The sequence below is a fragment of the Hipposideros armiger genome, unplaced genomic scaffold (assembly GCF_001890085.2).
Source record: "Hipposideros armiger isolate ML-2016 unplaced genomic scaffold, ASM189008v1 scaffold_394, whole genome shotgun sequence".
NCBI lineage: Eukaryota > Metazoa > Chordata > Mammalia > Chiroptera > Hipposideridae > Hipposideros > Hipposideros armiger.
Window position 1 is genome coordinate 1045704 of NW_017731744.1, and position 22916 is coordinate 1068619.

The following is a 22916-nucleotide window of genomic DNA, read 5'->3' on the forward strand; positions in this document are numbered from 1 at the left end:
CAGTGCCTCGATCAACTCCAAAGGGGGAGGGGAGGGGGCGCGGGGTGAGTGGGCTTCCTATAATTACTATTATCAATTTGCCCGAGTGTGCTTCATCTGGGGGCTGTTTCGCGTTGTTTGTTTGTTTGTTTCCTCTGAGGAATGGGGTGGGGGGTGAGACAAGATGAGAGCGAAAGAAAGCCTCGCCTCACCCCAAGTACCGGAGCCGGGCTGAGGACTTTTCGGAGGAAAGGGTCCGCCTAGCCCTGAGTCAAGCAGTCTTACTGTACCGCCGTGTGCATTCCCTCATACGGTCAGGAGTTATGACTCATTTTGAAGATGTAATTCTTGTCTCTCTGATCCCCTCGCGGGTGCGACACACCAAACAGTAACAAACACAAAGCGCCTCGGGGCCAAGGCTGGGGTGGGGGGCGGGGAGGGGGCCGCCGAAGTTTCGCTTTGGCGTTGGGGGGCGCGGATGGGTGCTGGCCGGGGCCCTGGCCCGGCTCCCCTGGGCGGCCCGCGCGCGTTTCAATGGGCGCGGGCGATGCCCACATTGTCGCTGTGTTTGGTTGCTAGATCGAGCCTGCGTGCTGCCGAAGCAGGGCGCCGAGTCCATGCGAACTGCCATCTGATCCGCTCTTATCAATGAAGCAGCCGATCATGGCGGATGGCCCCCGGTGCAAGAGGCGCAAACAAGCCAATCCCAGGAGGAAAAACGGTAAGAAGCGGCCCGAACCAAACTTTTCCGGGCCACTCCGCGGCTCGAGACCCAGGGAGAAGGAGGGGGAACGGGAAAAGGAACCGAGGCGGAGGCGGCGGCGGCGGCGCCCAGGGCTCGCGGGCGAGCCTCCCTCCGCGGCCGGCGCCGGAGCCCAGCGCGCGCGGCGACTGCGCTGGGGGGGAGTTGGGGAAGTGCTGGGCAAAGTGGGCGCCGGGCGCCGGGGGGCTCCGAGCGCTGGGGTCCGGCCGGGGCCCCGCGCCCCCATCCCCGCGGTCCCCTCGCGCCCCCGCCCTCTCTCCTCCTCCGCCTCCCGCTCCGCTCGCTCCCGGCCCGCCTGGTCCCCAGCCGGGCTGCGGGAGCGTCCGGCGAGGGCAGGGCGGGGGCCCGGGCGCCAGGTCGTGCAGGATCCCGGGGCGGGGGCGGGGGTGGCAGAGGGACCGCGAGGGCGGGAGAGGGGGCCCAGGGCTGTGCCTCCGCGAGGCTTAAAGTTTCTTGTCGGAGTCGCCCGGCCGCCTCTTCGTACGCCAAGTAACGGTCCAAGAGCAGCGGGGCCCGGCCGGGCGCGCCCGGACTCCGTGGTGGGAGGGACTCGGCCGACCCCGCGCGGGGTCCGGAGGGTTCCGCGCGGGCTCGGGGGCGGGTGGCTCCTCTCCAGCAGGCTCTGGCCCCTCATCGGGGGCTGGCGGAATCGAAGAGCTCAGGGAGACTTTTCTGGGCAGTTTCTACATGGTCAAGAGGAGCCCGTTATCCAGGCTGAGTCAGGAAGGAGGAAGGAGATGGGGGTGCGAGGGGACACACAGATAAGAGGTGGGAGATTAAAGGGGTGACAGTTTAGTAGGTCCATCTTGGAGAGGGGCAGAGAAGAGGAAGGGAGGGGAGGGAGGGAGGGAGGGAAGGAGAAAGAGGAGAGAGGAGAGAGGAGAGAGGAGAGAGAGAGAGAGAGAGAGAGAGAGAGAGAGAGAGAGAGAGAGAGAGAGAGAGACCCCCTAGGTATTACCCCCAAACAAAATCGTGGGAATAAAAGAGAAAACTGATTGGCAAGAGCGCAGAAGGCTCCTGGGGGAGGGGAAAGAGCTGGGGACCTGAGAGGGTGCCGGGGGGGAGCTGACGGAGGATATTGAGTTTAAAAAGAAAAACCAACCCCCCAAAACAAACAAGCGAACTAGCTAGCGCCAGCTCAGACTGGGAAAGGAAACTTCTTGCTCCCCTCTCTCTGCGCCGGATCACCCGGCGCGGGGCCGCGTAGACGCTCCGGAGCTGGACGCGGGGACGCGGCGCCCGCCCGGCCTCCGGCCTCCCGCAAGCCCAGCCCGCGCCTCGCGGGGACGGCCCGGGCCCACTTGGAGCAACTTTCCTCTAGAGAAGACAATTGTGCGCGTCCCCGGCCTGCCCCTGAGCTGCGCGGCGCGGGGAGGGGGCGACTGGGGGAGCAGTGCGGGGTGCTGGAAGGAGGAAAACACAAAGGCTAGAGAATTTTGATTAGAGACAAATGATGCCTCTCTGTCTCTGTCTCTAGTCTCTCTAGGTTGTGTGTGTGTGTGTGTGTGTGTGTGTGTGTGTGTCTTTTGCTTGTTGTGGTGGAGGTGTCGAGCCATATGGGGGAGTGATAGAGGAATTTTAGTCAGAAACTGTTCGTTACGTTATCCTGCCTTTTCCCTTTGTGCTGCCTTTGATCTATTTGCTTGGCTTACTATTACAAAAAACAAGTACAATAATATATTCCGAGATGCTTCCCCAAGATCCAGTTCTAGCTGCCTCTTTTTAAGAGTCTCTCTCTCTCTCTCTCTCTCTCTCTCTCAATTTAATTTTTCTTCACTCCAGTATCTGGCATTATTTAAGGTGGTCCTTACACAGGAGACCTCCCATTCCCCATCTCTGGGTAATTTAGTAGACGCTAAAATTACACCTAATGTCCCCGGCTCCTCTCTTGTGTTTCCTCTGTTCCTTTTATTAAATGTTGGTTATTGATTTTCTAAAATCAATGTCTGTTGTGGGGCTTTCCCCCCTCTTACAAGTATCTAAAGCACGTTGCTGATCAACTGGATAACAAAAGCTTTGTGTCAAGCAGGTTTTTTTCTTATGTTAAACAGTCATTTTTTTTGAGAGAAAAGAGAATGAGATTTAAAGCCAGGTTCCCAGAAGTGTTCTTTTGCAGGAGAGACTATTTAAAATGTTTGTTTCTTCTTGCCTGCCTCCTCCCACCCCCTTCGGGATTTTGCCACTGATGACGAGCCTGGCCTCGGCAGTGAGGTCAGGCTAGCCCAGGTCTGGGGGAATCGAGGGCTCCAGGCTTCCTGGGAACCCTTGGTGGGGGGCCGGACGTGGGGGGCGCATCTCGCAGAGAGAGAGGCCTGCTGGAGGCTTCACAGGTGGACCGGAGTGCCAGGGAGGTGCTCAGCCATGGACACTGCAACCATTTCCCTTCCGCTCAGACATTAACTTGGGAGAAGCCTCAACACTCCGAAATGGAAAGTTGAATTGCACATTTTAAGGCATGTAGCCCAGACTCTGCACACTCAACAGCAAGCCTGTCCATCTCTTACAGCTTCTCTAACTTTGACTATTACCTGTCTCTTTTTACAAATAATCTATGGGAAAACATGCTCTGAATTGGTTACTTGTCAGTGTTTTCCTTTGGGTTTAATCTGACTGAGCAATGTCCTGGTTTTGAGAAGCAGGTAGAAGAGTTTCCCCCCCTTTTTTTCATTTTCTTTCTCATCGAGCACGTATCCAATGCCTTTCCCTTCGGGAATTGCCAGGATTTATCTGAACTGAGTGGGTTTTTCTTCTTTCCTGGATTCATGGAAAAGATGTCACTTTTGAGCTTGTGTCTTTGCTGATAACACTAAATATGATGATGCTTATCAAAATCATATAGAAATTCCTGGAAAGGAATAATGGCAGTACTAATCATAAAACTAGAAGCTGCAAGGGAAAAAGAAAAAAAGATGGTCATCCAGGAAACTAGAATTGAACTTTATATAATTTTAATGAAGTCAACAGTGTATATATAGACTAAGGCGACAAGGAGATAAAACGTGTAAAGCAGTGTGTGTGTTTGTGTGTGTGTGTGTGTGTGTGTGTGTGTGTGTGTTTGAAAGGCTGGTCAAGAACATGGGTTAGAAGATGATGCTATAGGTGATTATTAAAAAGCAAAGGAGAACAAGGCAGTTCTATGAAAATAAATGTACGAAGAGAGAAACAAGCATCTAAAATCCAGCCTTTAAGATTTTCAGGCTAGCAAGATGCCTGGCAAAGACCGAGCCAGGGCCATGTTCATCCGTAGCGGACAGTCTCCTTTGCCCCACATAGAAAGGATGAAATCTCTTCCCAGAAAATAAGCTGTGCAGCAGGAAAGGGGGAGAGGGGTGAGGGAGAAGGAGGCAAAAAGCAAGTTGCCCGCAGACAAGAATGTGTGTCGGTTTCAAGAAAGTTCAGTCAGATGATCATCAGTCGCCTGACTCACTTTGTAACACTTTCACTGAAGCTGGAGAGGAGGGGAAAACCCAGCCCCCACCCCTCTTTCTATTCCCCTGATTATACCCCACTATCTCCACACAGCCTTCCAGGCATAAATGAGCCCTGGAAGCAGGAGATGCCCAGCTGCTGCCTGCCACTGCCACAGCCCGGCTGTAACTTGCAAAGTTTGTTGCTTTAGCCCCTGATGCGGGCTTTGGCTGCTGGGGATGCTGCGGCTTCCCTCCTGCCTCCCCAGCCCACCGCCTTCCAGCCTCAGCTTCTGAAAAATTGCACATACACATGCACGGTGTAACAAAAATCAAACCTGGAAACTGCTGGTTTCAAAAGAAAAGGGAATGAAGTTGTCTTAGAAATGAAAACCGAACTCAGACTGGAGGGGGAAAAGAAATGGAAGAAAGGAGGAAAAGTTAAACGTGATTGTTCTTCAAAGTTTCAGCTAAAGGGTTGGGGGTTATATGGGGAGTGGGGGAGATTTTTACAAATGCCTTTGGTCTCTGATTTTCAGTGGTGAATAAAATGGATAAAGTTGGATGTTTTCGGGGCTTTGAATCCTAGAGGAGAAACAATCAGATGGGCAGAAATGATGATCCCTGTTGCAGATAAGTCCTCACTTTTTACCACTTCCTTAAAGGGAGTGGAGGTGCTGGTGATGATGCTTAGAGGCAATGGACACAGAAGTTGCTCCCGTTTCAGAGATGCTTAAATGAAAAGGCAAAGAAAGGCAACCAGGCCCTTCTTAAGGATGTGGCTCCTGACATTCCTCTCTGAGAGGCGAAGTTGGGATGGGGCAGCCTGGAACCAGAGCCTCTCAGTACATACTGAGGCAGGGAAGTTTCCTTTGGATTACAGTCGGTTCAGACTTGGGTTATTTTTGCAAGTGTGGAAATCTTTTGCCAGTAGCCTCCTTCACAAAGTTGATGAGCTTATAGGGAGGGAGCCTGTGCTGCTGGCTCTCAGAGCACTCAAAGGCAGTTTGTGAGACAGGTACCAGTTGTAAGGGTGCTCCAAAGATATCCATCTCCATCCTTCTCTCTCTGTGGAGATCTCCTACAAGTTTTGTCACGCTGCGCACACACAAGTCTGAGGGCTATGTATCTCGACTGATCTATTTGTTTTATTTTGGTTTGGGAAAAGGAAAACTAAGTCAATTGGGGTAGAAACGTGCCTTTCTTCGTACCAAAGCCACCAGCCTGCTGGCATCCATAGCATGACGCTCCACCAGGGGTAAGGGTAGGCTATGGATTTTAAACTTTACATTGTTTCTCTGTTGCCAAAATAAAAACAAATTCACGACTTTAACATTTATTTCCAAATACGAATAAAGCCAAGATTAAAAGTTCCCTACTGAATTGCTAGGTCATATGTTCAGATTTTCTTACTTAATTTCCTCAAAGTAAAGAAAATTCCAAGAGGTTATCACTGACCCTAATACCATATTAAGAATATTTCCTGGGAAAAAAATTTGTGTGTACCCTGAAGGTAGGAAAGGAGGGTGTTGCTAGCTCTCTAGCAAAGCCGCATTTGTTCCAAGATGTGGGAGATTCTTTTCCTTACAACAGTTTTTGTCATCTGCATTCTTCCAAGGCTTTTAAGGTGCATTTTCTTCTGTGTGAAAGGGAACTCTTTGTCCTTTTCCTCTCCAGCACCGTGGCTTCCCAAGGTAGACACTATTTTGTGCCTGTCACAGAGAGGGGGAGTGCAGGTTTGCAATGCTCACAGACAATTGATTGTCTGCCCTAATGTGTTTCATTTACATGTTTATAACGTCAATGGTGCTGGGGTGTCCACTGTACCATTCATTCCCGCATTCCCACAAGGGGGCAATTGTCTGAATGGCCAAGTCAGACACCTTTTTGATTGCTCTTTGGTTGTCTTTTTAGAGCAAAGAGATAAAGGAGGAAAATCTGTGATGCAGAAACACTAGTTGAAAATATACAGAATTAAATGTCACCACAAAAGCAGATGTTAACATAAGCCCAAATATGCTTTTTAGCGAAGATGTGAAGGTTGAAAAAAAAATATTTCAGAGCAGAGGGAAGGGTGATTTAAAACCAATAAATACAGCACTCTTTCCTCCTCCCTATTTCTTTCCTTTCTTTAGCAATCAGAAGATGAAATGCGATTTTCCTTTTTCATTTTTAAGCCTGAAACATCTAGGCACCTCCTCATTATTTGTGTGTTTGCTGTGATTTGTGAATTTTGTATATATTTACATAGCTCTGTTTATGCCAATAGCATCAGCTTACCACTTGGAAAAACTATTGAATGACTCTTTGGGCTGTGGGGAGTGTAAACTTTTAAAAAGTAAGAGCCAAGTATTTCTTCATCAAGCATTTTTTAAAAGGAAAGCAATATTAATCAGTAGATTCTATGGAAGTCTTTGCCTTATTAGCTATGTGCCAAATACTTTTATCTTGGATGACAGTTGTGTCAGAGTGAAAACTCTCAGGAAAAGTGTAACTGGTAGTTACAAAGCAAATAAAGAATTTGTTTTAAGGTGTTCTGTACTGCTTTTATACTGTGTGTGTGTGTGTGTGTGTGTGTTGTTTTATATTTCTTCTGAGGGAGGTGAGAGGAAAAGCCATCCATGCCTGTGCTTTTTGGCTTTTCTCTTCATTCAGTCCTCCCTTCCATATTATGCATATATGTAGCACACATGAATACACCTGCTTAAAAAAAGATTTCACAGTTCAGATGGTGCTTTGCTGGTTCATTTAGGTAATACAGTTATTAGAAGTTGCTCTGATTTCGCGTGTGGTCCATAAAGAGGGAAAATACTAACTCTTGTGTCGTCTGATGGGATGTAAAGAGGGGGGTACAACTTTTATAATTTTGTAGTAAATTAGGGAGAAAAAAAAAAACAACCAGCCTGTGAAAAGATTTTTACCTCTCCAGGAAGACACACACAGTAGCTGCACCGTTAGCTGAACCCCTGACACGGCGGTCTTTTGAATGCCTTAGGTATGATTTCACTTTCGCTCACATCAATGCTGACCTGAATGCCTTTCATATCTGATCCGCTGTGTCTCTCCCAGTAAACATCCCCTGAGGGGAGAACAAAGAAAGGAGCTCTTCTTCTTCTTAATCACAATTCAGCCCTTTCACCGCCGGCAGGCTCCATTTGCATTCTGCCACAGAAAGCCAAGATGAAAAGAAAGAGAGAGAGAGAGAGAGAGAGAGAGAGAGAGAGAGAGAGAGAGAGTGAGAGAGAGAGAAGGCAGAGGGTAGTAGCTGAGTAAAATAACTTAGGTGTTTGTGGCTGTTTGTTGGGCTTTCCCTAGTTACCAGCCTTATATAGTTGATGCCCTACCAGGCCATGTCCCTCCTGACAGGCATATAGTGTTACAAGATGGCATGTCTGTACTATTCATGGCCACCCGCTCAACACTTGAAGTAAAAAGTGTCAGGGAGGGATCAAATTCCCCCCCCCCAGAAGCCTGTTAGACTTGGGGTCAGGTGTATGGACTTCCCACTCTTGAGTGCTGCCTACTATTTGGCTTTACTCTTATTGTTTACCATCAGACGGGAGGTGAGGGCACAGGGTGGGGGTGGGGGTGGGAGGGCGAACTGGAGACCGTTCAGGAGAGAAGGGACTCAGTCTCTGGAGGCCCTGGTCTGGTTTCAGGGATGGGTGTCTGGCCCAGAGAAAGAGGGAGACTTGCTTATACCCAGCCTGAACACACTGATAAATCTTCAGGAAAACTGAAAAAGACTTTACCATTTTTTCCCTGACTTTTTATGATAATTCATATTTTCAAATGAAAGGGGAAAAAAGCCAAGAAAGAAACTCTCGAATGAGCCAAAAAGGAAGAAAAAAATTCTCTGAAAAGAATTTTAGGGGGAAAAGTTGTTCTATTTTAAAAAAGCTTTGAGGGCTGTAAAGTGCCACGTTTTTCACACCTTCTCCATACTTTTTTTTCAGATTTTTTTAGTATGTTTAACATTTGTGAGATGACAGCCTTTTTGTATCTCAAACTGGATGCTTCAAGATTTATAAGGAGGGGTTGGTGGTATTCACGTTCTCTTGAGAGAGAAAGTTTATGCCTAAAGGGCTCCTTCTTCCTGGGAACTGTTTAAACCCTCGCAGGCAGACCTGTCAGGTTTTACTGTGTTATTTGCCTCCATTTTCAACATGCAAAAGTAACATGCAGTTAATGGTATTGGAATGAGACCACAGCAAGAGCACAAACCTCTCGTGACAACTTTTCAGCTACATTATCTGGCTCCTAAACTTTCTTGTCTGATTTTTTTTTCTCTCTCTCTCTGAAACCACTTTTAAGATACCAAGAGATTTTTTAGATTAAGCATGCAACACACACACACACACACACACTCTCTCCTCTCTCTCTCTCTCTCTCTCTCTCTCTCTCTCTCTCTCTCTCTCTCTCTCTCTCTCTCCTTTGGACATGCAATCACTTCTAACAGCAGAGGGAAGAATTGGAAACATGGCTTTTCGATAGCCGTTGTGGCGATTTCACTTAGAAGAGCAAAACTAGTGGAGATATTAGAAAGTTGTACACGAGCATGTGACACAGATTCCTGATTTTTTTCCTCTTTTTCCCAGAAGATTTACAGAATTTACAAAAAGAGATTATCCCCACACCTTCCACCCCTCCTATCCACCCCCATGACCCAAGCAATGAAGGATTTAGGCAGATTTACTTCAGTAAACACCTTTGGACACTTGGGGGGAAAGTGGGAGTCTGTTTGCAAAAGGAGGCTTTTGTTAAGTGAGGTACCGGGATAATGCTTTACTAGGCAGCTGTGATATTAACCTACCCAGCAATGCGGGAACACTATTTAACCCTTTGAGTGCCCGGCTCTTTGCGCTCAGGAGATAAAATCCTGGCTCTCCAAAGACACTCAGAATTCCGGCTCTAGCAGTTTATTATTCAGACAAGTCTTGTAGACATGAAAACTGTTCAAGCTTTTAAAACAATGTGGTTTAATTAGATGAGGTGGACTTACATTGCTCATAAGCCCTCCAAATGGTGGTTTATAATTGGCAAGGAAAAAAAAAAAGGAATCAAGGCAGCACATTAAAAATTCCAGGAAATATCTTTAGAAAAGCTATTTTCATTTCCAGCTTTTAAAATATTAGACTATGGTAGCTAGAGGGAATGAAGCAGCTGGGGCCTCTCTCCTTACTATAAAAGACACCAGAAGTTTATGATGAAAAAAGGGGCTTCAACTTGAAAAGCTGCAAGAGGCCAATTCGGACAGTGACATTATCGCAGCCCTGGCATCTTTTTAAGGGGGAAGTGTTGCCTATCTCTCTGAGCTTGGGAAGTCATGTGAACCTCAGAATCAGGGCCTCGGGCCAGCTGTTACCAACTTGAGACTTTTCAAAGCAAGCAGACAGACATTTATAAGAGGAGGAGTTAATAGTTATTTTTTGCTGGGCACAAGAATAACTTTACAGGTGTTGCATTGGGGCTTAAATAAGATTGCCTTATTTAGTTTTGAAAGAGAGTGTAGGTGTCAACGTTCGAGCAGCCACGAACGTGTGAGAAAGTAAAGGGTATGAGACATGACAGAATTAAAGGTGTTTGCTATGTTGTTACACCGTGTGTCAGGCTGCAAGCTCCCTTTGTCACAGCCTCCTGGTGATTTGACAGCGCAGATCTACTTCCCTTCTAGGTGAGACAGCATTTTTTATCTGGAGTTATAAATATGGTCCACCCTTCACGTTGCACCCTGCCTCCCAGATCCATGCATCCCATTTGAAAGCATCTTGCCCTGAGACACAGGGAACAAATGCTGTGTGCAGGGGGCAGTGCGTGCGGGGGCCCGGGCACCGCCAGCATCACAGTAGCTGGCATTGACTGTTGTTTGGCAAGAAGGTCCTCTGCCAAATCATCCAATAATTAAGTTTTATGTTATTTGTATGAACGACCAAGCATGCAGCATTCCCTTTCAAATCAAAGGGAGGCTTAAAATTACTTCTTGAACACTTTCAGACCATGGTCAGGTCACAGTTTGGGGGCTGAATTAAAATGATCTCATTCATGATCTAATTGAGGTTGGCAAAACCTTCGCAGTAGCAGGAGTACATAAATATAAATCAAAGACCAAAATTTAGCAAATCATATCATTTGCTAGAAATCTGCTCATGAATTATTCTCCGATTGCCAACCCAGAAGTTCAACTTTGTCTCCCCTCAGCAACAGTAACTGCGCATATTTTTTCAGACTCCTGACAGGAAAGTTAGAGGAGCTGAAAAGAGAAAAGAGAAGAGGATCCATGTCTGATCAGATGTTTTTGTGTTTGTGACCCAAGAAAGTATGATAGCTAATCAAGCCATGCATGTTACAGTGGATACTGCAATCTTGGTTAGAAATTAATATCGGCTTCTAAAAACGAGACTTTGGAAGAGCAAGCAGCTAGAATGTAAGGGATGTAAGGAAAGCAAACATTTCTGATTGAACTTTGCTTTCATTTTTCAATTGAATGTAATCATCATAATGATTCATGGTTTTTTAATTTTATTTTATTTTACCAATTTAGTTCTATTACCTAGGTGTGGCGAGATGAGATTTGAAGTAATCGTTAGAATGAAAAGATGATACAGAAATGTTAGTGTACATATTTAAGTTATCTTTCTTTTTTCAAGAAACATTACTATAAAATGAAGACTCCAGATAACTTTTCCAGTAATCTATGGAATTAAATGTTATGCTTTATTATAGGCAAGCCATTTTTTTTATTTGGTCTTGATTTTTCTTGGTTGCTGTGTGTTATTTCAACTTAAACCCATGCACACTCTACTTTAAACTGGAGGAGACCTAATTCGGAACTTGAATATTTTGAAGTTAAAATTTAAATCCTACTTAAATAAAGGCATTCTTTCAAGCAAACAATGAATGTGAACTGGTCAGTTTAGCTAGCTTTATCACAAGAGCAAATATATAAAGGTGTATTTTTAAAACACAATGATAGAGTGCAAACATTTTTAAATAATCTCAGGTAATAGAGGTAAACTACTGCATCATTTTGGAAACAGGTAATTGTCATTAATGATTTCCCATGACAAAAAGGCAAAACATGTTCTACATAAAAATATATAATGGATTCCTCTTTAATACATTGCTAATATGACAATACAGTTATTTTTGTTCTTCATATATGATTTCATATTTTTTATAATTAACTCTAGTATTACTGCCAAAGTGATAGACACTCCCTCCAAAAATAAGTAATCAATAATAGATCAATAGATTAAGATATCATGTTATTTGTGATGAGATTTTTTTCTCTCTTACACAGATGAGTAAATTTCAAGGACCCAGTGCCCAAGTGATCTGTAAATGTAGTATATAGCTTTCGGTGTTTCCTAGTTTAAATTGCATTTATATTGTCTTATATATCTGAGTAACTGTAATCAAGGAAACTTTGCAATGTGCCTATTCTTGGAAGTACCTAAGTTTCTATTTTAGACACAAAGCACATCAATGGAAGTGTTTCACATCATGAGATTTCTCAGTTTTAAGAGGTGAGGTTTAAATATAAAGAACTCAGTAAGCTGTGTTTTCATAATAAATAGACCCATTAAGAAGGAAAAATCTCTAAGAAAAGGCTGTCCTCTAAAGATTTTCCATCACCTTTGCCCTGCTGATGGGAATTTGAAAACTAAATACAGCCCATATGCACACATACACAAATGCACCCTAGGACCCCAACTCTGGTACTTCTCTTAAACTTTCACTACCGTCATATAGCTTGTGAATGAAATACATTGCAACAAAAATAGTAGAGGTGAAGAATTAATGTAGATTCCTGTTTAGTAGGATTTATTGTAAGAAAAAAGAAGTGCTCCCTATGCCACATGACTCTTACAAAACGTACATGCACCTATTAATCTAAGCTGTAAGTGTATTATTTAGGATAAATTACAAGCTTTGTGCTTTGAAACTGTTTTCCCCCGTTTTCCCTCAACATTACCAACCTTAACACAGATCATGCCAAATTGAATGCAAGTTATTATGGTTTTTAAAACAGCATTCAGGAGTCCAGAATAAAAGTGGCATTTCAAGGTAGCGTTTACAATATTTAAAAGAAAAAAAAAGTGTGTGTGGGGGGGAGTGGAGAGAGGATTAAACTATACTGAACACTTAGAAACGTGTGGAGTTTTATACTGGTGCAGATCAAGTGTGAGGTAGCCTTGCCCTGTGAAACCAAGACCACAAATGATATGTGTCAGTAGGTTCTTTGATAGGGCTTATGGTCACTGTGTTTTTTGTGCTGTCAAACTGCTATGTGGAACAAACACCTCCTCTGAAACAAAGTGATAAATGCAGAGACAGGCTGGCTTCAACCAGCCTGAGCAGCCTCCTCAGCCACACCCCCCACTCCCAGACTCACCTTCCCCTCCTGCACTTTAGCCACCAGTTTTGCCCCTTTACCTGAAATGGCCACTTATAGGGAGATGCCAGGGCTTTTCAAGGTGTCAGTGGTGAGTAATTATTGATACTCCCAAGCCTTATGAATCAGTACTTTGAAACTGCAGGCAAAGTCCTTTTTCTGGCAGGCTGTATCTAGTCTTTTTTAAATGTAATTGGACTGAGCTTCTAAACTTTTGCCAACTTGAACTTTTTCCACCTTTGCTTAATCATTTGAAAACCACTTGCTTTCCTCTTGTCTTTTCCCCATTCACTGGAGTTTTATTTTCTAATGTTCTAGCAATTACGTTGTGCAACACAAAACAAAACTTTGCCTTAAAAAGCCCAAACACTATTACCTCCTACTTTACAGTTTCCGGCATTCTTTTGGGGCTAACAGTTCAAATGTATAGCCCACTGATATTTTTTCCCCCCTTCTCTCTCTTGGAGCCATTATTCTCTGACTAAAACCTGTTTACTGGTGCCTTTGTGTGTGCATTTTTTCTCCCTGACATTAAATGAATTTCCATCTTCTACTTCTGCAATCTCTAAGAAATAGATAAACCATTATATTTTTTTCCCAGCTCGTATTTTAAAGCGGTGATCCTGACAGCAGGACGATTATTGCACTTTATATTTTAGTGGATGTTTGCTGTTGCTAGTTACAGCAACACTTATCATAAGACAGCAAGAAAAGAGTAGTCCCTGGTAATTAAAGTAATGAAATATTCATTTACTCTACCTTTTCTGTAGTCTCACAAATTAGGCTGCTACATTTAATGCCTGCACTGCCTCTGTTTTTATTATAATGGCAGCTTTCGCATCTGCAATTAGGACTAATTCTGACAGTTACAATTTCTGAGGGATGGTAAACAGTGAATGAGATGTACAGCAGAGGTATTACACGTGAAAAGCCCTTGTCTCTTTAACCTTGTTGTTTTTTTTCTCGCAGAGGTTACCTTTTCCCGATGGTGCAAAATCGACTTGACATAACTGTTCATCAGTTTCAGGGTTTTCCCTGGAGGTATTTGCATCAAATCAGCCCAGTCAAGCTTCAAGTTGAAATTGGCAGGCCAGAAACTGACAGAGTAGAGACTGGAAAAGAGACAGCTAAAGTACAGGCAGCAAACTGACAGTAGCAGAGTGAAAGACAGAGAGAGGGGAGGGGAGAGAAGGTTGAGAGCCAGAGCTTTTCAACTTTAGTGTGAGGGAAATCTCAGCTCCTGTACAGGATCTCAGTAGCAACGTATCCTGGGGGAACTTAAAAGGTGGAGAGATGGAGAACACCTTCAGCTAATTCTTACCACTAGGGCTCACCAGTCCAGCTCCAGGGATTGGCTCGAATTTAATCTGATTGGATGCCTGAGAGGAGTGGGCGCACTTAATTAAACAGGAGGAAAGTTCTGAGGCACCTCCTCAGCACTTATTAAAGCTTGAAAGCCAAATCTCATGATCAGTGTTATAGGAGGCAAATAAGGCGTTTTGGATTTTTTTTTTCCTAATTGTTCACTTGTAGGAAAGTTAACAATTCCTTCTCTTTACCAGGTTTGTTTTCTCGAGGTTCTCTTTTGAGGCAGATTAAATGTTCACAGAAACCAGAGCTGAGGAGATTGTAAATTCAAAAGTTAGTGCACTTTGGTCCACAAAAACAGCCACATAACAAAAATTATATTTGAAGAGGTACTCCTTTGAATAACATGGGGTTGCAAGTTCTCTTTGTCAAATAACACCCGTCTATCCTGATAATGTAAGAACATTTCTTCGATTGTTGAAAGGCCAAAAAATGTGGCAAAATCTTAAAATAGCAATGACATTAAACTTTTATTTTATTATCAGGAACGTCATTTTCAAAAAAATTCTGATTGCAAAACTTTTATAATTGCTCGTACAAAGAAAACAAATACGAAAAGTGCTTTCTTTGCCCAAGTACATTATTTTGTCTCTTCTATGTCTATTTTTTTAACTGACTTTTTTCTTTTCTTTTTTTTTTGGTCATCCTTTCCCATCTTTTCTAACTTTGGGGTGGGGGTATGCTGGTGTCTTTACTAGATGATTGAAAATCCTCCCCATTTTCCAGCTAGACTTGGGGGTCGTATAAGCCCTTGCTTTCAAACTGTCTTCAGGCTCCGTGTATGACAGGCCTTGGCTGATCTGCTGATGCCCATTCGACAGGCACTGTTGAACTAAAGTGGTGTGACGGCACAGTTTTGTTAAGCTGTGAACAAAGGGCTGGAGATGCCTTCCTGGCATCGTCGATGTGCATATTGGCCTTGTCACAGTTTTGCTTGATTTAATGCTCTGTTTATTCCTAGATATTAAAACTTAAATTCCAAACAATATGTTTTCAAAGACTACATACCAACTTAATTTTAAAAGCTTTAACTTTGAAGACCCTAGGGTTCATTTGCTCCTCCAGGTTCCATGTAGACAACGTTACAATACAGCTTTGGAAATAAACTGCCACTAGCCTCTTAACCGTTATCCATTTAAGAATGGGATTCCAGTCTTAAAAAGTCTTATTAGGGTAAAAGATTTATTTTTTCTTTGATCATTGTTTGAAAGCCATTATTTATTTCCAACGGTGAATTATCGCATCAATTCCTAAGAAACGTTACCTTGTGAGTACACTGTCTGGGTAGACTTTTAAAAAGAGGTGTTATTAAAAATATATTCAGTTATAAAAGAAACCATTTACAGATACCTGTAAGGGTAGGCACATTGCTACTGGCAGGGGGGAAAAAATAATCAAAGGAGTTTATGTTAAAGTGAGTCCTTTTTAAGAGACAGTAGAAGAATTAGGACTGAGGCTTAAAAAGTAAAAAAATTGTTATAAAAATCTCAGTTCCACCAACAACAGCTAGTTCTTCAAAAGAAAACTGAAGTTTAGCACGAAATTTCTATCGCAGTGTGTCGTTGAATGTGCCTTGAGCTTTGTCTATGCCGGGGGTTTTTTTGTTCCCCCTCTGCCTCTTTTTCCTCCCTTCAGGTCTGTTTCAAGTGTTTGCTAAGAGATTAGTTAGCAAGTTTATATTGAGGAGGTAGCCATGGGAAGCAGCTCTCGGCTGGAAGGAACGCGCAGTGGGTCAGAGTGTGAAGATATGGGGAGCTAAGACTGACTGAGGCCCGGGATCAGGTACTTTATTTTCTCTCAAAGACAAACCGCTCAGAGAAAGGTTTGTGGAATGACATGTCGTCCCAGCAGGAGCCCAGATGCTACCACTTTTAGAAACTTCCAAACAAGCATTCTTGCTGGAACAACTTGATGAAAAAAACATTTTTTTTGAGGCCATTGCCAGAACACTTCCTTTTCATTATGGAAAGAGGCTATACTTTGAGATAGTCCAGGTTATTTTAACCTCCATTCATAAAACATCTTGCTTGAGAGCTGTTAGGAGGACGGTGAAGGAGGTGGCAAAGGAGAGAAAAAATATTCAGTAACGTGAAAGTATTCCTGCTACTAACCAGTGAGACTGCACTCATAATCTGAAACGAAATCTCTAGAGTAAAATACAGACACATTTTCACCTGCCCTAAGCATGCTTTCTTAGCACTGACAGTTTTACTAACTGAAATGATTGCTTTTTTTTTTCTAAGTAGTAGTTTTACTCAATGTTCATTTGTAGCAAATAATTCTCACAGCCAGAATGGGTGACACAGGTAGGGGTGACAAGGCAAGATGAAGTTTTTATGGCTAGTTTTTGTATAACATCATACATGAAAAAGACACACCTGCTAGCAGCACAGATTACGATCCTCTCTGGCCTATTCTCTTAAATTTTCATGAGAGATTTATGTGTTCAATCCCACTGGTGTGAACAAGAGTTAGACATGCAAATCTCCAACCTGGCAAAAGAATAGAATTTTTACTATATTAACGGGGCAGGTTCTTAATAGATGAGGTGAATTTTGGCATTGGGTTGGTGTTTCCTATTAATATTTTGTTAGCAACTATTTATAAAGGAGACAAAATAGAAGTTGATCCAAATCATCCTCATGCCCAACCTCCAGCTCAACATTACCTGCTTTGTAGCTCTAATTCATAAAACCCCACCTGTAAATTGCTCTATAGGAAACCATATGCTAGCTATGTTTTACAACAAATGCGGGGCTAGAACCAACATGACTTCTCACCTTTTAATGAGCTGTCCTAGTTCAGGATCTTCTAAGGAGTGGAGTAAAAAAGAAGCAAAGTAGAGATGAAGATATCTCATGAATAGTTTTCCTTTGAACATCCACAATTGCTTACGTGGCCTTTCGCCCTTTTTTCCAGACTAGCTGAAATGGCCTAGCCCAGGGCTCATCCAAATGAGCACATTTGAGAACTATTCATTGGATGATTTGAGGGAGGCTCCAGCCCTGTGATACGGATGAAGTGCATGAACTGAGAACTTCTGTGAGATTGGGAGTGGGTGTGATGTCAGTACAGGGCATGCCTGAAGGAATTTCTAATTCATGTGAGAAGAGCAAGATCTTCGAGCCAGCAGTCAGCATCAGGTTCCAGCTAAACAGATATTGATGGCTGTCTTCTCCCCCATCCCATTCCTAGCTGAGTGAGAAACAAGCTCTGCTTCACGTAAATAAGATCTTTGAATTTGTCTGCAATGAGGTAGGGCTTTAATGATCGGTATCTGCAAGCCAGGAGCGTGAATGTGATCTCATTGTATCACAGTGTAGAGATGAGATAGTCTAGAGCTACAGCACACCAGTGCATTGTGCCCAGGTGTCAGGAACAATCCTTCTGTTTCCAAAGCAGCAACTCTTTATTTTCCATCATTGTTTCCTTACCTCACTTGTATGCTTCTTGTGATACAGATCTGAGGGAGTTGTGCAAGCTTCAGACTTGCCAGCCCCCAGCTCCCAGGCCTAGTACAGAGTAATTCATAAACTTACCATATTAGACTATCAGATTGAAACCAAGGATTTCTACTGTCGTGGTGGAATTGGAAAGCCCATTGTTTTGATTATCATTTCATCAGCCCCAACTGATACTAGTATGCTCAAGGAAAACATACTTCAGTTACAGTTGATTTTCAGATTCCAAAATGGTACTGCAAAGCCTGTGCATCTCTAATTATATTTTATGCTAGGCTGTGCAATACCAAAATATACGCCACAGCAATCAGTGAGTGAACAGTATCAATCAATTTGTAAACAGATGAAGTCACTCATTCCCAAACTGGTTTTCCAAAAACAATTACTAAATTACAATAGAAAAAAATTGTACAGTTACTGTATTTGTGTGCTGTGTTACAATCAACATACCAGGGAAACAAAACAATTTAATGCAGAAAAATCATCATTCATCTACATTATAATTGCTTCTTTTTCACATCTACAGGGCGGTTAATTAAAATTGTGATTAAATGCGGTCGCGCTGCCTAAGATGTCTTGCCCAAAACAGGTGGTACAGAATTTAAAAGTAAAAAAAATGTAATTAGCATTGGAAATTGAGAAATTGCCTGTAAGAATCAGTGTTAATTTCAGTCAGTGATGAGGTAATTTATAAATGAATGCAGTGGAGGCTGTGCAAATGCACAATTGCCTTCCTTGCCATTCTTAGCATTCTCAGCATGCAGGTGAAAATGTTTTCAAAATATTGAGGTAATTTGAAAATCAATCCATGCATTCTGTATCTTTTTTCTCCCGTTTGTACCAAATGCTGAACAAATGCTGCCATCGATGGCAAAATCCATCAGTTATTTTATTTTTTTTTATTTTCTAAAAGCAATGGCTACACATATTTTAAACCTAGATTACGAAACGTAACAACACAAATTGCAAGCCTAAAATTGTTACAAGGGTCAAAATTGTACAACTGAAGTTCTGATTAATGCAGATTCGCTTTGCTGCGCTACACTCCATCAATAAAACAGAGACCGGGAGGGAAATATCTTTTCACAGAACAGGTAGCACAGACATAAAGACTCTTAACTAAGCGAGTAAATACCTGAGGTTTTCTTTTTACAGTTTAAGGAAGAACTAGAGAGTGATAAGGCTGATATTTTCTTATAATCTTTAACTGTATCTTTATTATTCTACCTATAAGCCTCAAAAAACAGTTAATAAAGTAATACTAGAAAAATTTCTTCCAGAAATGAACTCTGATTATTCATAGAGTCTCTCCTTCAACAAAGATGCAACTTTCTAACAAAACATTATGCCATCAATTTAATGTATTTCAAGCATTCTATTGGCACATTCTTTGGGCATATGAGTAAAGTCACAGTTTAGATCCTATTTTTAAAATTAGTTTTATTTCTACTTTGTTTTCACTATTAAAATAGAACCACTAAGCTTTTAAAATATTTTAATGGAAGAAATTTAATTTTCATGTGCTTATCCTGAGCATCTGAACAATATAAATTTAAAATATTTTAATAATTAATTGAGGAAAATACAGAGTTTGACTATCTGGCTGCCACTAGAGTTAAAGAGACTTCCTGAGACTTCTTAAGCATTCTGCAAAATGATCTCTCCATCTAAAGCTCATCCTAAGAATATGTTTATTTAACTGGTATAGATCAATCTAATAATCAGAGTCTCTCATGTAAAATATTCTGCATGCTTCTTTGCTATTTGAGGTGGAAATCAATGATTTCACTATGAAGACACTCTTTGGGTAACCCTGCCATTTGGGGGAGAGAGACGAAAAGTCAGGAAGAGTCTGTTTCCCTGACAGGATCTTACCATCCTCTGAATTGGGACCTGGTATCAGGCCTTCCCCCATGACCCTTCCTCGTCACTTTTGGAATACAAATGAACTGTGCAGTTTCGAGGTGACAACTCTGCTGGTTGTTCCAAGTGGCATGCCGTCATTTCTCCTCTGTATTTCAATCTGTTTCCCATTTAATATTACAAGTAGAAATAAAATGAGACCTATAAATGGAGGAAACTGAAAGGTCACCAGTTAACTTCATGATCCCTCTCCTTTCACCAGCTCCTACCCCCCACCAACTGCGATTAGGACAATTTCATCTTCCAGCAGTCAGTTCACCTCCAGTGAGGGAGAGTGCATATACTTCATCAAAGAATGGCTTCCTGGATTCCCTTCAGGACCTGTGAACATAAGATCTGCAGCCACATGGGGCTTGGCTCAAATTTCAGGAGAGTGGCGGGATGGGGGAGGCACTACATCAAGCTCCAGGCTGCGCTGGTTCTGGGTTTACAAGGGGTCACAAAGGTTAGAGAATCACAGATGTCAGAAGAGCTCCAAGCCCTACCCCTTGAAAAATTTGCGGTGGAAATCGTCCTACCGCTTTCGATTTAGTTGGTCGTCCTCTCTGTAAGCAAGCAGGGCAATGCGGAGTTGTTTACTTGGGGGGATTTCACCTATGTCATATCAAACCATTGGCAATGAAAGTGACTTTTACACAAGCTCCCTCTCCTAAGTATCTTCTCCGTACTCTTTCAGTGTCATCAGGAGCCTCAGAAAAGGTCTGAACTATATGGCTATACCAGCACTAGGTTGGGCAGCAATTTGGCATTTTAAGTCCTTTTTCTTTTTAAACTTGCCTGTGAACGTACTTGATTTATTCTGCTATTGCTAGAAGCAGCACCTCTTTGAAGTTGATGTCAGGTTCATGGAAGAAAAATGAACATTTTCTTTTTCCACTCAAGGCTTCTTTTACCTTGATTTCTCAGGGTGATCTGAGCTTTGCTATTATAAGAAAAACGTTTTTTTCTTGTTGCCAAAATAATTGAAAAGCATGCCACCAGGTCCTTTTCAGACTTCTGGTATTTCTGCAGAAAATTGCAGTGTTTATTCATTCTGCATTAATTGAGCATCTACTATGTACAGGCCCTGTACGTGAGGCTGTTGGTCAAAAAAGGGATGATAGAGACTGGGCTACTGAGGAGTTTGCTGTCTAGTGAGACAGTGGGGTTGGGGGCTGAAGAAAGGAGGAAACTGTGATGAGTAATATAAAAAACTTTGTACCCTGTGAGTAGAGTGCAGAAGACGGTGTAACTAGATCTGGGAGAAGGTGTTGAGGGCAGACTTCCTGGAGGTGGTGGCTTTTAAGGAGAGAGTGGTCACATGACTCAGATTTGACCAGTGGGGTGAGGGATGAGCATCCTGGGCTGAGAGGAGGGCAGGTACAGGCATTGGAGGAGGGAAAGGGAGAACAGTTGAGGTATTGTCAATACTAAAATGTCTGAATATAGGCCACACGCAAGGGGATGAGCTTAAACTGAATGTGCAAAGGTGGCCTGGGAGCAGAAGAATCTCCTATCCCATGTTTCTGGCTCTTATCCAGTAAATAGGTGATGATGAGCTTGTGAAGCCTTTTTAAAGAAGAAGAATGACATAATCATATTTGTATTTCACTGAAATGTCTCTGGCAACTGTATGAAAGCTGATGTTATCTAACATTTATTGAGTACTTATAATGTGCTGGGACTGGTGCTAAGAATTTTGTCTATGCCATCTGATGTTTTCCTGACAATAATGCTATCCAATAGATCCTGTTATTTTAATATACTTTTTACAGATGAGGAAATTAAGGCTTAGAAAGGGCATGAACCTAGAGTCAGGAAGAAAGTTTATGGTTAAATGTCACTGGAATCATAGAATTTCCAGAATTATAAGTAATTATGGAAGGACATTTGGAAAGGAAACCCTACATTTGAAAAAGAGTTAATTAAAGTAAGGCAGTTTGATTCCCCTTTCTCTGAGTGAACAGTGAGATGAAGTGAGGAATGAGGATATTTCAACCTCAGAATTCTTCCTTTCATTCATTCCTGTGTCAGTTTGAAAAAGAAGAGGAAAAATGATTCTTGATTTTCAAGAAACTGATATTAGAATGTGTTACCTCTTGGGGAGTTTGGAAAGAGATGGTTAATGGACAGCCCTTCAAAACAGTGGAATGTAGTAAACCTGGAACACTGGCCTTGCTGATTTAATTCATGACATTAAGGCCTTCTTGGGCCTTAGGAGGAAGCAAATGAAAATAATCCCTTTGCAATGACTATTTTCCCCCTTTCCTGAATTAACTCTTCCATTGCCTAAGACTCGCCAATCCTCAAACTTCTGAATTCTCCACACTGCCTTATCTCTGCCATCCCATGGCAAGCCCTAAAGCTGCTAACATTTTGTAACAGCTATGTGACAAATTGTTGTGCTTTTATTCATGTCGGACATCTTTGCCAGGCTTGCTTGTTGTGTTTTCTGTTTGGCTGTGTCATGGGACCAAAGGTGCCTGCCTTTGTACAGCATGTCAAACCTAGTTAACATGCAGCCATTTATCTTTAAAACCACTCCTGCACCATGGCAGCGGCGGGCCAGGCCACAGGGCTCCAAGCACAACCCAATTTTTCAGACCATCTTTTCTGCATATGGGGAGCACATTGGACAGCAGACAAGATGTTTTGTGATTTGGGGAATCTCTTAGAGACAAATTGTGTAGTGCAAGTGCAGTGTAGCTGGACTGCTGGGTGCCCAGCGAAGTGAGGAAAATCAGATACAGCACAGGCTGAAAGAATGAAGCAAGAATTCATAACTCTGTGCAGAACATGCACAGTACTTAGCTCACACCGAGAGTTCACACATAGACAAAAGCATGTTTGCTTGTTGGCGATTTGCAGGGATTCTGCAGGCACAGTCACTCGCACATGAGCCTTCTTTATGCATTTTGTACTGGTGAGGGTGTCCACACGTGAACATGTAAATGTGCGTGTGTGGGGAGACAATTTGCTGTTACAGACTTAAGACATGGGAAAGACCTTCTAGTTCGCTGAGGCGTTTCTCTCCTTATGTAGTAGAAACAGAATCTTTGTGTTTTGTACAGTTGTTTCATTAAAGGACTCTGTGTGTTTAGAGAAGATGCAGTGCCGGTGAGCGTCAAGTTCTACAATGAAAAATATCGAGGACTTTTCTTTCTGTGAAACAGCTGCAAACTTGATAACCTAATTCACTTTGGGTTTTCATGTCTAAGTTGTGTCAAGATATCTTGGGGATGATTTGCCCTTAAATAACTAATTATCAACAAAGGAGAAAAGACAGCAATAAAAAAATGTGATAAACCTTCATGCACTAGTTTAACTAAAATGAAGAGATTTACTTCCTTGGATGAATTAAGGACTAAATATAGCAAAATCATGTGATTTAAATGAATTGTTAGGAACTATAAATAGTAAATATAAATGCATATATATATTTACATGCACATATGTTTTTGTGTGTGTGTGTGTGTGTGTGTGTATTGAGGTTGCTTGAACAGGCAGTTTTTTCTTTTCTCTTTCTCTCTCTCTCTCTCTTTTTTTTCTTTTTGAGTAAAGGACCCAAGAGATTGCCTTTCACTTTGAAAACAATCTCTAATATCAGGAAAATGCGCTGTTTGTTTATGCGTACATAATGC

At 42.6% G+C, this 22916-nt stretch overlaps 1 protein-coding gene across 9 annotated transcripts in view; it reads left to right on the plus strand.

The window, feature by feature from the left end:
• Window positions 1-22916, plus strand: part of ZEB2 (zinc finger E-box binding homeobox 2) — a 132558-nt gene that overhangs the window by 2439 nt on the left and 107203 nt on the right. For 4 of the 9 annotated variants that reach the window (XM_019663534.1, XM_019663528.1, XM_019663529.1 and 1 more), the window contains exon 2: window positions 559-700. In XM_019663534.1, the coding sequence (XP_019519079.1) occupies window positions 628-700 (73 nt within the window). In that variant the 5' untranslated portion in view covers window positions 559-627. Of the gene's footprint in view, window positions 1-77; window positions 368-558; window positions 701-22916 lie in introns of those variants that run through there. The other 5 variants (XM_019663533.1, XM_019663536.1, XM_019663527.1 and 2 more) reach the window with 5 other exon arrangements.